The sequence below is a fragment of the Hyperolius riggenbachi genome, chromosome 11 (assembly GCF_040937935.1).
Source record: "Hyperolius riggenbachi isolate aHypRig1 chromosome 11, aHypRig1.pri, whole genome shotgun sequence".
Classification (NCBI taxonomy): domain Eukaryota; kingdom Metazoa; phylum Chordata; class Amphibia; order Anura; family Hyperoliidae; genus Hyperolius; species Hyperolius riggenbachi.
The window spans coordinates 107,920,226-107,936,837 of NC_090656.1; the positions used below are offsets into that span (position 1 = coordinate 107,920,226).

Genomic DNA, 16,612 nt, shown 5'->3' on the forward strand with positions numbered 1-16,612 from the left:
AAAAGCTCAGGAGCATCGTTTCCCAAGTTCTCTGACAAAGAAATCAAGGATTCTGAACGATCCATGTTACAGGGCAAAACATCAGATACATTTTGCGGAGAGAGCAAATGTCCCAGGGAGGGTTCTACAATCCGCTGAGACTGAATTTTATCTTCATGAACAGGATGCACGGGAATATTTACTGGAACACACACTGACTCCCTAACTCTAATTTCACTGCACACAGAATTCTGCATAACAGTTAAACTAGACTGCAATTCCAAAATGGCAGAAAAACAGGTGAGAATGGTAGCAATACCTAGACGAGCCTCTAGGGTCACTGCAGGATATTTTATGCAAGGCAATATTGACTCATCCAGAGTACAGGGTGGAGAGTCAGTACTATCTGCTGAGCAAGAAAGGGGCTCACAAATGTCAGTGTGAATGGACATCATGGGCCTGATTCACAAAGCGGTGCTAACAGTTAGCACCCTGGTGAAAAGCCCTTTATCATGCCTAAACTCAGTTTAGGCATGATAAGTTTAGGTGTGATAAGTTTAGGTGTGATAAGTTTAGGCATGCTAAGTTTAGGTGTGATAAGTTTAGGCATGATAAGTTTAAGCGTCAACTGCGTTAGCACCGCAGTGCACAGCTGATCAAAAGTTTTACGCTAGCAAAGTCTGGTGCACTTCGTATAAAGTTTAATGGCGCTGCTTTGCGTGCGGGACTTTGCAAGCGATCTAAACTTATCTAAACTTAGCATGCCTAAACTTATCACACCTAAACTTATCATGCCTAAACTTATCACACCTAAACTGGCTTTTCACCAGAGTGGTGCAATGGTTATCATGCCTAAAGTCTCTAACTGGGTTAGCACCGCTTTGTGAATCGAGCCCTTAGCATGCTGGTGAAAAGCCCTTTATCATGCCTAAACTCAGTTTAGGCATGATAAGTTTAGGTGTGATAAGTTTAGGCGTGATAAGTTTAGGCATGATAAGTTTAGGTGTGATAAGTTTAGGTGTGATAAGTTTAGGCATGATAAATTTAGGTGTGATAAGTTTAGGCATGATAAGTTTAAGCACCAACTGCGTTAGCACCGCAGTGCATAGCTGATCAAAAGTTTTGCGCTAGCAAAGTCTGGTGCACTTCGCCTAGAGTTTAATGGCGCTGCTTTGCAAGCTATCTACACTTATCTAAACTTAGCATGCCTAAACTTATCACACCTAAACTTATCACACCTAAACTGGCTTTTCACCAGCGTGGTGCAATGGTTATCACGCCTAAAGTCTCTAACTGGGTTAGCACCGCTTTGTGAATCGAGCCCCATGGGCCTGATTCACAAAGCGGTGCTAACAGTTAGCACCCTGGTGAAAAGCCCTTTATCATGCCTAAACTCAGTTTAGGCATGATAAGTTTAGGTGTGATAAGTTTAGGTGTGATAAGTTTAGGCATGATAAGTTTAGGTGTGATAAGTTTAAGCACCAACTGCGTTAGCACCGCAGTGCACAGCTGATCAAAAGTTTTATGCTAGCAAAGACTGGTGCATTTCGTATAAAGTTTAATGGCGCTGCTTTGCGTGCGGGACTTTGCAAGCGATCTAAACTTATCTAAACTTAGCATGCCTAAACTTATCACACCTAAACTTATCATGCCTAAACTTATCACACCTAAACTGGCTTTTCACCGGAGTGGTGCAATGGTTATTATGCCTAAAGTCTCTAACTGGGTTAGCACCGCTTTGTGAATCGAGCCCCATGTCTTTATTCATGGTACAGGGCAGGCTCACAGAGATCCTCTCTGGACAAGGCAAAGATTCCCCAGTATCAAATTCGCAAAACCAAAGCGCTGTCTCACTCTTAGATTCAGCTAACAATGTCGAATCCGAGGAGTCAGAACGCAAAATTTGCAAATCCAAGGTCGCTTTAGGTTGTGAAACTGACGCTTCCATAGCGCAAACCTCCGCAATCTGTGGGCCAGACTGCAAGGCGTTCAGGACAGAAACACTGGAGCAACTGTCATTAGGCAACGGGCCTTTACAGGTGTGAACAGGGTGAGACAAAGATTCATCTGCAGAAGAAGTTGCGAAAACAACAGGAGAAACTTTATTAGACATATTAATATTACTTTTGATGCTGCACAGTTTAGGAACTTTCCCCAAAGCAGAATCATAGTTGGAAGGTCTGAAATAATTACTGAGAGGAAAAGATCTGTTTTTAATTGACAAGGGATCCCACATATCCTTGACAAAACTGACACATTCATGTTGATCACAATCTGCAGGAACATCTGGGAAACAGGCATTAGATCGCATAGATTCAAACTCCATACAAGCAGGAGAGAATCTTTCAGGACTCATACAGGAATCAACCACAGTGGTACACCTTTCATTTCAGATCGCACAATGTCTAGCCTCACATGCTTTACCCCAGAAAGGCCGGAACAACCATCCGATAACGATGTCTCTTTATTGAAATCAATTGATTGGTGTGTGTGTAATTCATCCAAAATCGTCTGCCACACACACATCACCGGATCCACCAAACACTCGTCACACTCACCAGAATCAATCAAGGCGTACACAGAATTTATACAAGCGTTAAGAGTCTCTTCGCTTTCTGCGATGTAGAAGTCGCAAAACGCTTTCCAATCAAACTTAAACTCCTCGACCAATGCCCCGACCTCCCACGGAGCGAATGGGGGCTCAAACAACCCTGTATCAAAGAAACATTCATACGGGTTGGGATCAGAAACATGCATAGACTTTCTTACACCTTTAATATACCAAGTAATTCGGCCTATCATAGGCTCCACATATGCTTTAGCCTGAGGCAACAAAACCTGAGACTGAGAAGTCTTTCTGAGTTTGTCACCTTCAAGTGTTTTACACATTGCAGACTTTACAGAAATCATTTCTTTATTTGTAGTTGCTATGGGCAATGGATTTTTTGGCTGAAAAGTCGAATCAGCAGACTGGCCTGCAAGCACCAACTCATTAGCATATGGTAAAGACTGAGAGGTGTTGCATAAACCAATCTGATCAGCATCTTGCACTGCAGGAAAAACTCATAGAAATAGCATGGCATGAGAATTCCAAACTTACGAGAGAACAAATGAGCAAGAAACCTGCGAGGGTTATGTCTCAGATTCTTGTGTCTGGCATACTCAGCAGCCCACACAAATAGATCTCCTTGGAAAAGATTGTAAGCAATCTGAACACTCCAAGTGGAAATGTTGGTGGCCTGAAATTCAGGATTTGCCAAGAATCTGGAACATTCTGATATGAAATCATCTCTGGTTTCAGAGTCCACTATCTGAAACCTCTTAAAGATACAGGACCCATATGCGACCAAATCGTACAAGTCGGAAATCCCCTATACACTGGGAATTTCGGTTTGGCTGGTCATACTGTAACGATTGTGGGATTCTCTCCGTGGTCAGCGCACAGGATGCGCGCTGACACTGCGGAAATCCTCCACAAGCGTATAATCTGAGAGAACCCAGCAAAAGGTGCAATGCACCTGTAGAGGGGAATTCCTGCCGGCAGATGGAGCTGTGGAGTGCAGAGGAACAGATCCTCTGCCCAGCCACAGATGCCAGATAGGAATTGTACGAGGGAAACTAAGTGAGAACGCAATCGCAAGAGCTGCGATTGCCAATGAGAAAGAGCACAGCGACAGAATGTATGTGCGTGCACCAATCTAGTCGCCAAGTCGCGACGGTGAACACACAACAGCAGAAACAAAGTAGGAACGCAATCACGAGAGAAGCGATTGCCAGAAGTGACCCAAGACTGAGCAAGACAGAGCACGAGAGTAGCAAAGACACAGCAAACAACAATGAGAAGATAAGGAAAATAACAAACGCTAGCTAAACGCGAACACCGCACTCATTCGCAACAGCGAATGCGTTTACGGCGCGTTCTCCGCATGATAAGCGCAACAGAGACAAGCACGCCACCCTAACTAACCAACGCCACACAAACACGAAACAGAGAACACGAACGCTTGCTCAACAGTTACCCCACCGAGCCTACAGCAAGGGTTCGTATCAGACAAGATAGAGAGAAGGAGCAGCCAGCAGCAACCGCAGCTCTGGCCTACACTCCCAGACAGAGTTCAAAAGGAACCACCGCTGCTACCACTAGAGCGAGTGCGATCCAGACAGACAAACGAATAGAAGCAGGAATAGGACAAATAAAATCCACCGCTCTTACGTCAGAGCGAGTGCGATCTAAGTTCAGAGACAGGACAGGAAGGATCCACTGCTCTTTTTCCATCAGAGCGAGTGTGAACCAAGTAGGGAAACAGAGTTAGCAAGATTCACTGCTCTTTCCACCAGAGCAAGTGTGATCCAAGTACAGAAACAGAGCTAGCAGGATCCACTGATCTTTCCACCAGAGCAAGTGTGATCCAAGTTCTGGAACAAACGATTCACCATCGCCCACCGCTGGCGACAGTGCAATCGCAAGGACAAACAGAAGACAGAACAGGCAATACAAATAATACAACCTGACTGTACTAGAGGGATGCCTAATGCAATCCCCAGGAATACTCTAAGATAATCTTTAGCAAACAATAGCAAGGCTGACACTCCAGATGTGTTTCAACAGTAACAAACCATGATGACCAGCAAAGGATTGTGGGATCACATGGTATTTATGCTGCAAGCCTCCAAGGGAGGCGACCAGGCAATTTGCATAGTCAGTATATGCAAATTCCTCAGCAGCAGAGAAGGTCTGAAGCTTGCAAAGCAAAGACAGGTCAATTATCCAGAGACCTGCATCCCACAGGCTTGAGGAATGGTCAAACAGCTGTCTACCTGTGCAGCCAGCTGAGCGGATCATTACAGCGTACGAGAGGAATCGGCGCGGGAGACTAGGGCACAGGATACAGTCGGTATTATTGTGTTTTAAAAGTAAATTCAGCTCCGTCTTCTGACGGCGCCGAAGTTACTCCCTGTGCACCCAAGTCTCCTGCGCTGGATTCACTGTGTTCGACTAGAAGTACAGGCAAAGGGAGGAGACTTCTTAGGATCTTGGGCAATCTGTTACTGGCTTGGAGAAATATAGACTGGCTTGGAGAAATATATACTTCATATAATCATTGTTGACCTAAACAGAAGACAGTGGTGAACTGTAAGGCAGTGCACTTTATGTACAGTATTTGGTTATTACTTTAATATGGCTATTGGTCTGAAGAAGTGGACAAGAGCCCTTGAAACGCATCACCATGGTCTAAATAAATACTTTTTGTATCACACTTATTGTCATCTTTAGAGGTAAGCCACCTCCTCACTTTCCTATTTTATTTGTTTCTAGCCTTATCATTGTTCTGATAAGATTAGCTGGAGGACATAATGCTCATTGCTCAGGCAGCTTAATGTTACCTAATGCTTGGTATACACAATGAGACTTTCTGGCAGATTTACTGACAGATCGATTATTTCCAACATGTCCTATCTGATTTCCAATTGTTTTTCCAATCGATTTTTCATAGAAGTGAACTGAAATTCAAACAGAAAATCAATCGGAAATAAGATCGGACATGTTGGAAATAATCGATCTGGCAGTAAATCTGCCAGAAAATCTTATTGTGTCTACCAGGCATAACACTTACTCCCCCTTTTCACTACTCAGGCTCGGATTTACCTCACAGGAGCCAATAGGCACAGATGTCCTGGCACCTTAGACTTTGCCCTCCATGAACCAACAAACCCTCACTGAACTGCTGGCTGTCCCAGCTGTCCTTTCTCCCCTACTTCCCTTGCGAATCATAGGTAGCTACAAGTGTCCCTGAGTATGCAGAGCTATCCTCAGTATTAGGTAGCTAGTGGAGCCCCCTGACTGAAGGGAGATCTCATCAGTGGAATGCCGATAGCTGGGTAAGTAACCCCTCATTTACACTCTGCTTGGGACGCTGTATAGGGAAGGAGGGAGGCCCTATGGGAGGGGAGTGAGCCGTCTTTCCATAATCAGGCGTCTGTAGGCACGTGCCTACAGTGTCTTATGGTAAATCTGGTCCTGTCAATCCTGTTTGTCTTTTCTCTTCTTCTCACCTCTTCTTTCTCTTCCTCACAGATCCTTGTCATTGTTATCACCAGGGATGCTCTCACGAGTAATAACAAGTGTGTAAACAGCTTGAAGGAGGAAGTGCCCACAGTTAGGCTTGCAACACGTCCAATAGGTCGCCTGCAAGCTATTTGGAGCGCAGGGAGGACGCAGAATTATGGGTAACTAACCCCTTATGTCCCTGCTGCACACCTGAACTAATTAATGCTCATTTAAATTATGAATCCCCTGGTTATCACTACTCAGCTTACTTCTATGTTAACTCTCATTTCATTATTCTAAACATTCACCTTCTGGCTCTTCTCACAGTTTTTACAATCCCATACTGGGTCAACATTTTTCACCCCATTTCCTGGTTTTATGTTCTAGTTCTAGGCAGCTCTCATAACACATATTCCTATTTTCGATTTGACGGTCACGGTACCCAATTTACACCACTAGATGTCACCATCATATAAACATATATTACATTGGTTTATGGTCTGCTGTTGCTGTGATGTACAGTACAGTATATCTGTGTCCAGATATTGCTTTCCTTGTCATCCCTCTCAGAATTATTATTTTACTATCATATCATCTTTTTATTAATTCTACCAAAGCTACTGTGAGCATTTTAGCTTCTAAATCCTTTAGCCCTCTCTACCAGTCGATTCCTCTTGTTCTCTTCTCATCCAGCTGCTTCTATTTCTGCCCTTCGTCTTCAATGAATATGCCATTTACTTCATATCCATATACCATTTTATTCAACACTCATATGAAGAAAGCAACATCTCTAAAACACAGTCAGATTATTAGTGCAAATCCATATACTGTACAATTTGAACATCTTAAACCCCTATCCAGTTCCAAACATTATTTAGTGTACATTAATACTCTATTTTATAACCTCTTGCCATATATATTTATAGCATAAGTGAACTAACTTGTGGCATGATGAGATAAACATGGATACCTAAAAGTACCAATCTTACTTAGAACTTGCCAGTGTTCACTTTTTTTCTAATTCTGAGCGTTTCATTTATGTAGATGAGGCAGTAGAACTAGCAGCAGCTCACATTAAATTAATTAGAACCCCATAACACTTTTATCTGGCTGAACAAACACTGCTGATATCAGAGTAGTGCTGCAAAGTTTAAAAGGCCATTATTTCTCTGTGTGGCAGGTGAATGAATCAGATTTTATGTCACACTGACATGACTACTGTTTACACTTTACACTCAGAACTGCAGTTTTCAAATTGAAGATAAGCATGTGAGACTCCAGGGACATTTACCATTACTACTACAGGTACAATTAATTAGTGGGTCAGGTCAACATCTGCAAGGAGTGTGTATGTTCTCCCCGTGTCTGCACGGGTTTCCTCTGGGCACTCTGGTTTTCTCCTGCACCCCAAAAACATACATATACGCTAATTGGCATCCTCCTAAATTGGCCCCAGACTATAATACATGCACTAAACGATACATACATATGAGTATGGTAGGGACTAGATTGTGAGCCCCTCTGAGGGACAGTTAGTGACAAGACAATATACTCTGTACAGCACTGCATAATATGTCATTGTTATATAAATACATAAATAAATAATCTCACAAGTTTATTTTCAACCTCCTTCACTCAAACACATGCACAAATATGCACACTCCACTGACTAATTTCTTGAAAGATCTATATTGGCTAGGTATAGGTGAAACTGACTCTTGTTGAACTTGTCGAATATGCTTCTTGTGGCCATACTCCCATCTAAGTATCTTTTCTGTACTGTGCATGCATGGACCATACTTGCACATGCCCAGTGTGGTAGAATTCATACTCGGAGAGGAGCTTGGCCACAAGAAGATGAAGCGCCCGGGCAGCAGCGGTGGACTTGAGGAGGGTCTCTGGACCGGAAACAGTAAATTCGGGCGCCTGAGGCTAGTGGACAAATCGGGCGCCGCCATTCACTTCTATAATAAATATCGTTTAATGGGCGCCCGGTAAGAAAAAAGGGCGCCGGAGAAAACTAACGTTTTAAAAGCGGCGCCCGGAGACTTAATGTTTTATTACTGTTTCTCATGATTACACATTATTTAATGATTTATACATGTTTAAATATTATTTTTAAACGAAAACCAGTACAATATTTTTTCCAAACATTATTTTTAAACGAAAAACATTACTTTTTTTTTTACATTATTTTTAAACGAAAAAAATAACAGGGGGGTCTTAGGTTTAGGCACCAACAGGGGGGTCTTAGGTTTAGGCACCAACAGGGGGGTCTTAGGTTTAGGCACCAACAGGGGGTCTTAGGTTTAGGCACCAAAAGGGGGGTCTTAGGTTTAGGCACCAACAGGGGGGTCTTAGGTTTAGGCACCAACAGGGGGTCTTAGGTTTAGGCACCAACAGGGGGGTCTTAGGTTTAGGCACCAACAGGGGGGTCTTAGGTTTAGGCACTAACAGGGGGGTCTTAGGTTTAGGCACCAACAGGGGGGTCTTAGGTTTAGGCACTAACAGGGGGGTCTAGGGGTTAGGGGTAGGTACAGGGAGGGTTACTTAGGCACCAACAGGGGGGGTCTTAGGTTTAGGCATCAACAGGGGGGTCTAGGGGTTAGGGGTAGGTACAGGGAGGGTTACTTAGTAATTTTTTTTTTAAACGTTATTATGCGTTTCATTATTTAAACGAAAGATTAACGTTTTTACAATTGCCGATTTAATACACATTATTTAATGATTTATAACGTTTAAAAACATTACTTTTAAACGAAATACATTTTTAAACGTAATCCATGTTTATCGTTAAAAACCCGGCGCCCTTTTTTTCCCATCGCCCCTTTTTAACGTACGCCTCTGGACCATCCTGAGGTGTCCTACTACCTAGGTAACTAACTTTTAAACTTTTATTATTCGATAGTTTGCTTCAAGTTATGAAAACAAAAACCAGTAGGATTTTGTACAGAGCGAAAAGGAACCAGATGCCCGATACTGGTAAAACAGTACTTGGCTATGATGTTACTTGTTTGCTAAAAATAAGTTAAGACAAGAATAGTTTCATACCTGGCCAGCAGTATCTAGGATTTCAAAATGGACGAACTCCCCATCAATGACCCCTGTGTGTCTGTAGATTGTTTCTGCCAAAAAAAAGATGCCATAGATAAATACAGCACATTATTAAACCTTTAGGCCCATATACCGGTTTTCTCTTAGGTGATATTTTCACAACGTGTCATAAAATGCCATTTAAGCCACCAGTAAGAAAGAAAATACTCAAAATAAATTAAATGGTATTTTATCACAAACGTTTGGATACTTTTTCTATTGTAAAAATGCTGAAAAGTTAGTTAATAGAGAAGATGAAAATTATCTCCTAGGAGATAACTCAGGTGGTTAATTGCATATGGGCCCTAGAGAGAGATACAACTAACTGTAACTGATGATGATGATGATGATGATGATGATGATGATGATGATGATGATGATGATGATGATGATGATGATGATGATGATGATGATGATGATGATGATGATGATGATGATGATGATGATGATACAAATCGTGAGTTTGGACAATTAAAGGATCAATCTGGTAAATGTTATTCTTTCCAATTAAAGCCAAAAATTGTTGCAGTCTCCTTATGCAGGTATAGCTTCTGTTCTATACAGCTAAAATTATATGTAGAAGAAATTCAGTCTTAGATGTGAGATTGTAATGGATAGCGGAGATACCGCCGCAACAGCAAGCGGCATGGCGGCTATCTCCGCGTCGCAGCCGGCGGTTTCCGCCGCACAGTTACATGCTGGTGCTTTGCCTGGTCCTTCTATCGCTCATAGACTAAGGGCTACGCGCGCGCGCGCCAAGCGAAGAGACCTTTATGTATCTAGAAGGGGAGTCAGCTGATCACTCGGTCAGCTGACTCCAGCTATGCTCAGGATTGGCTGAGTGACTGGGGCGGCGCTATGGAGCGCGTTTAGTATATATAGGACCTGCCTGTCAGTTGCTCCGCGTCTGCTGTTGCAAATGCTATGTGTTAGCACTCAGACCTAGTCAGATCCCAAAGTGTGCTAGAACCAGCTTGAGCTGGGGATCCACACTTAGCCAGATTCTGTTGATAGCTTAAAGTACTAATTGAATTGCATTATTTGTTATGACCTTCTGCTAGCTTGACTATTCTACTGCTCACTGATTCTGTACCTTTGCCTATCTGATATAGTTGCCTGAATTACTACTCTGATTTAGCTTCCTGTCTCTGTACCATCTCTGTCCGCCTGTTGCCAAACCTGCTTGTCTGACCTTCCTGTCCTCGCCAGTGAGTTAGTCACTGGTGAGGGATCCTCTACTAGTATCACCTGCTCCTCAGGTGATCAGTAGCTTCAGTACAGTCTGAATCACCTGCTCCTCTGGTGGTCAGTAGCTGCAGTAAAGTCTGAATCACCTGCTCCTCAGGTGATCAGTAGCTTCAGTACAGTCTGAATCACCTGCTCCTCAGGTGGTCAGTAGCTGCAGTACAGTCTGAATCACCTGCTCCTCAGGTGGTCGGTAGCTGCAGTACAGTCTTAAGCACCTGCTCCTCAGGTGAATAGTCACTACAATATTATCTCCTCTGCCTGCTCCTCAGGTAATAGTGGCTTCAGTATAGTCTGAATCACCCACTCCTCGGGTGATCAGTACACTTGTTCAGTATATTTCTACCCGCTCCTCGGAAGATCCATTTCACTACTGTCTACATCTCCAGCTTGCTGGAGTTGGTTCTCATCTGTTATATTGAGATTCCCCTCTCCCAGCTCCTCTGAGAGAACAAGTATCTCTATCATTACTGTTGCACCAAGCACCTATCATTACATTGGTTGTCCTGGTTCTGGCTAGTATTATTGGTGATTCTGCAGATCACACATAATCAGGTATAGCATCTGTATTATTGGTGATACTGCAGATCACCAACAATCAGAGAAATCTGTTCTTGCTGACACCAGTTGTTACAGAGATGGTGACAAACTTGAGCAGACCAATAAACAAGGGGCGGGGGAGGGGGGGAGCTTAGCAGTTCTAGTATTTAGATTTTTTTTGAACTGTCTAGTCTCTCAGCACCTTTTAGCCAATCACATTGTTAGTAGGTGTGTTTATAGATAATGGCAGTTGGTGCTGTCTGTTTTTTTCCTTGCCCGCCAGTAGTAAAGATTATGATCCACAGGATGAAACAACATGAACAAATTACACATCTAATATCACTCATTTCTTGATCTATGTTCTATTTTTTAACTTCTCACTTTGCAATATTTTCATTTATTTTTCCCCCTACTAGGATCTTTTGGTAACGTTACTCTTTAACGCCTTAATCTATCTGGCAATGGAAGCAGTCTATACAAATTATTGGAATTAGAAGGGAATTTTCAACTTGATCTTCCCTTTTGCACAAAGCTCTTTTCCACAGTTATATTACTGGTGGTGGTATTTAAAGGGAACCAGAGACGAAGCACCCTTATGTATTTTACCATATACAGTATAGACCAAAAGTTTGGACACACCTTCTCATTCAAATAGTTTTCTTTATTTTCATGACTATGAACATTGTAGATTCACACTGAAGGCATTCAAACTATGAATTAGCACATGTGGAAGTATAGTACATAACCAAAAAGTGTGAAACAACTGAAAATATGTCATATTCTAGGTTCTTCAAAGTAGCCACCTTTTGCTTTGATTACTGCTTTGTACACTCTTGGCATTCTCTTGATGAGCTTCAAAAGGTACTCACCTGAAATGGTCTTCGAACAGTCTTGAAGGAGTTCCCAGAGATGCTTACCACTTGTTGGCCCTTTTGCCTTCACTCTGCTCACCCCAAACCATCTCGTTTGGGTTCAGGTCTGGTGACTGTGGAGGCCAGGTCATCTGGCGCAGCACCCTGGTCAAATAGCCCTTACACAGCCTGGAGGTTTTTGGGGGGTCATTGCACTGTTGAAAAATAAATGATGGTCCAACTAAACGCAAACCGGATGGAATAGCATGCCGCTGCAAGATGCTGTGGTGGCCATGCTGGTTCAGTATGCCTTCAATTTTGAATAAATCCCCAACAGTGTCACCAGCAAAGCACCCCCACACCATCACACCTCCTCCTCCATGCTCCACGGTGGGAACCAGGCATGTAGAGACCATCCGTTCACCTTTTCTAAGTCACACAAAGACATGATGGTTGGAACCAAAAATCTCAAATTTGGACTCATCAGACCAAAGCACAGATTTCCAGTGGTCTAATGTCCATTCCTTGTGTTCTTTAGCCCAAACAAGTCTCTTCTGCTTGTTGCCTGTCCTTAGCAGTGGTTTCCTAGCAGATATTCTACCATGAAGGCATGAGTCACACAGTCTCCTCTTAACAGTTGTTCTAGAGATGTGTCTACTGCTAGAACTCTGTGTGACATTGACCTGGTCTCTAATCTGAGCTACTGTTAACCTGCGATTTCTGAGGCTGGTGACTCGGATTAACTTATCCTCCGCAGCAGAGGTGACTCTTGGTCTTCCTTTCCGCATGTGAGTGTAACGATTGGTGTCAGCAAGAACAGATTTTCTGATTATTGGTGATCTGCAGTATCACCAATAATACAGATGTTATACCTTATTATGTGATGATCTGCAGAATCACCAATAATACAAGTATAGCAAGACACAGGACACACAGGTGTAAGATAGTGTTTTGGTGCAACAGTAAATATTGATGGAGATACCCACTATCCCAGAGGGGCTGGTAGAAGGGGGTATCTCTAAGGAACACAGTAATCAGTACCCCAGCAGGCTGGAGACACAGAACAATAGTGATAGTTTCACCCGAGGAGCGGGTGATGCACAGTGAGACAATGTAGAGTGATCACTCGAGGAGCGAGTGATTCAGACTGTACTGCAGCAGGTGATTCCCTGAGGGGCAGGAGATCATGACAGTGCTGTATTAGCTAGTCACCTGAGGAGCAGGTGATTAAGACTGTACTGCAGCTATAAACCTGAGGAGCAGGTGATTAAGACTGTACTGCAGCTATCAACCTGAGGAGCAGGTGATTAAGACTGTACTGCAGCTATCAACCTGAGGAGCAGGTGATTCAGACTATACTGCAGCTATCTACCTGAGGAGCAGGTGATTCAGACTATATTGCAGCTATCTACCTGAGGAGCAGGTGATAACTAAACTGAGAGTCCCTCACCAGGACTAAGCTCCCTGGTAAGGGCAGAAGAGTCAGACAAGCAGGTTCGGCAACACACGGACAGATACGGTACAGAGACAGGAAGCTAAATCAGAGTAGTAGTTCAGGCAGAGTCGGCAACTTATATCAGATAGGCAAAGGTACTGAATCAGAGAGCAGAAGAATAGTCAAACTAGCAGAAGGTCATAACAAATAATACAACTCTATTAGTACTTTAAGCTATCAACAGAATCTGGCTAAGTGTGGATCCCCAGCTCCAACTGGTTCTAGCACACTTTGGGATCTGACAAGGTCTGAGTGCTAACACGTAGCATATGCAACAGAAGACGCGGAACAACTGACAGTCAGGTCCTATATATACTAAACGCGCTCTATAGCGCCGCCCTGATCACTCAGCCAATCCAGAGCATAGCTGGAGTCAGCTGACCGAGTGATCAGCTGACTCCCCTTCTAGATACATAAAGGTCCTTTTGCTCGGCGCGCACGCGCGTAGCCCTTAGTCTATGAGTGATAGAAGGACCAGGCAAAGCACCAGCATGTAACTGTGCGGCGGAAACCACTGGCTGCGACGCAGAGATAGCCGTTGCGGCGGTATCTCCGCTATCCATTACAGTGAGCCAGTTTCTTTGTAGCGTTTGATGGTTTTTTAGACTGCACTTGGGGACACTTTCAAAGTTTTGATGAGGTCGCTCCCCTCCTTTGTTCAGGACTCCACTGATGTCTAGCGGCTCCTGGGAGAACTAGAGTTGGGCCCCGATGACATCCTTGTGGGGATCGACGTGGAGAGTTTGTACACGTCGATCCCCCACGAGGTTGGCATCGGGGCCACCCGGTTTTTCCTGGATGATGTAAACCCTGAGGCCCACCTCCACAACTCCTTCGCAGTGGACGCGCTTCGCTTTGTCCTTGAGCACAATTGCTTTGTATTTGGTGGCTCCCACCATAGGCAGGTGCGGGGCACGTCCATGGGTGCGGCCTGCGCGCCTGCCTATGCCTGTCTCCATCTTGGCCAGTGGGAGCACCAGGATGTGTACCCCCACCCGGAATTCGAGAAACATGTCCGATTATGGATCCGTTTTATTGATGATGTGCTGGTAAAAGATTCGTGAAATATTGTCCAAACACTGGCCGGTGTTACAGACTGACCCAAAATTAAAACAGATAGTGGGAGATAGACCTATGTTGGAAGCTAAAAGGGCACCCAGTTTGATAGACGCTCTGGTCCACTCCGATGTTACCCCAAAAGGAAAAACAACTTGGTTGAACAAAAGTAAGGTGGTTAGAATGTACCGGTGTGGTAATTGTGTGGCGTGTGAAAGAATTACATCTACAAAAGTTTTCTATGACTCCCAGAGGAAGAAGGAATGGAGGATAAAAAGTTTTATAAACTGCAATACCAAATGGGTTATTTATAGATTGGAGTGCCCCTGCCATAAACTTTATGTAGGACTAACCACTAGGAAATTAAAAACCCGTGTGATGGAACATGTTTCTACCATATGCAGTGGACTACAGAAAAATGGTGAATATATGAGCGCAGTGGCTGAACATTTTTGCCTTGAACACGGGGGTGACCCAAGTGGTCTCACTGCAATGGGAATTGTCCAAGTACCAGTGGATAGGAGAGGGGGAGATCGCCTGAGGAGATTGAAACAACTTGAGAGTAGGTGGATCTACTTACTAGGAGCCCTGAACCCAGATGGAATGAATAGTGAATTGGACTTTGCCCCGTTTCTACCCCAATAAATAATGAGAGATAACATACTCACCCTGAGGAAGTGCAGCTAAATGATGAGAATAAACTGAAGTAAAAATCTATTGGACAAGTTGGATGAGAAGTGTACACCTCCGGTGCTTGTGGGTTTGCTATGGGGAAGCGCGCAGACATACAAAAAAGAGGCTTCCGTGATAACCTATGCATCAATGCCCCTGCTGTGGGTGCTTTAGAAATACGCTAGATGTGCTTAATATATATGCATTGTTTATGCTAGTTACCATGGGAATGGTCCGAGCAGGAAGGAAGGAGATACGAAGGGACTCAACGCCCTGCAGGTCCAATGGGAATAAAGCTGGCAGCTCAGCAAATCACCAGCCACGCACATCCTGACGAAGCTCGCAAAGGGGCGGGCGCAACGCGTCGATGGGCGGGTGCAATTTCCGTAGCCTGTGAGCGCATACACGCAGCTGCAACACTGACTGTATGAATGGAAGTTGGTGTCCGCTCCCTGCCACAAGCGTATGCGGAACAGGTTGAGCTGACTTGCCGACCACCAAGCGCGGAGGCCTCATGCTTATTGGCTGCTGCTGACCCTGAATTTCTGTGGGGGATCTGTTCGGAAGAGCCCGGTTTACTGGACGACTGGACGGAAGCATGCTGATGTGGTGAGACATTTCAATACCCGGTGAGAATTACTGTCATGTGCTTGCAAGCTGAAGACTAACCATTCACGCTTATTGCTGCTGCAATCCTCTCCTCCTCTCTGAAGAAAGGGACATTGGTACCGGTACCAGAGGGGGTGTAAGAGTGGCTATGCATGCATGGTGAGTGGTTGTTGTGGTGCGCTCTGTATGGCAACTTTTATTTGTTTTTAAAGCTGTTCTGCCACACATTTGCCAAATTCAAATAAAGTTCATTTTCTACTGTTGATACCCAAGAGGGACCTAGTTATCATTTATCCATTTACACTTTCAAAGTTTTCCCAATTTTTCAGACTGACTGACCTTCATTTCTTAAAGTAATTATGGCCACTCGTTTTTCTTTACTTGGCTGCATTTTTCTTGCCATAATACAAATTCTAACAGTCTATTCAGTAGCACTATCAGCTGTGTATCCACCTGACTTCTCCGCAATGCAACTGATGGTCCCATCCCCATTTATAAGCCAAGAAATGCCACTTATTAAACCTGACAGGGCACATCTGTGAAGTGAAAACCATTTCAGGTGACTACCTCTTGAAGCTCATCAAGAGAATGCCAAGAGTGTGCAAAGCAGTAATCGAAGCAAAAGGTGGCTATTTTGAAGAACCTAGAATATGACATATTTTCAGTTGTTTCACACTTTTTAGTTATGTACTATACTTCCACATGTGCTAATTCATAGTTTGGATGCCTTCAGTGTGAATCTACAATGTTCATAGTCATGAAAATAAAGAAAACTCTTTGAATGAGAAGGTGTGTCCAAACTTTTGGTCTATACTGTATATCAGTGGGAACATTAGAGAAAACACCTACCTTGCTTTCTGTTTCATTCTGCACTGCACAGCTTGCTTCTAATCAGCCCTGATAAAATCCTCCACTGAGCATTCAGTCTGGCTTAAAGATTTAAAGATATTTGGGTAGAAGCATGTTATTCACATCTTTGTGACTGAAATACATTCAATTGGGTATTGAAGGTCCACAAGGATG

The 16,612-nt window shown here is 43.7% G+C and overlaps 1 protein-coding gene across 6 annotated transcripts in view; it reads right to left on the reverse strand.

Annotated features, from left to right (window-relative positions):
- LOC137538517 (ras-related and estrogen-regulated growth inhibitor-like) overlaps positions 1-16,612 on the reverse strand; it is a 210,448-nt gene that overhangs the window by 12,909 nt on the left and 180,927 nt on the right. For all 6 annotated transcript variants that reach the window (XM_068260741.1, XM_068260742.1, XM_068260740.1 and 3 more), the window contains one exon: positions 9,080-9,153. In XM_068260741.1, coding sequence (XP_068116842.1) covers positions 9,080-9,153 — 74 coding nt within the window. The remainder of the gene's footprint in view (positions 1-9,079; positions 9,154-16,612) is intronic.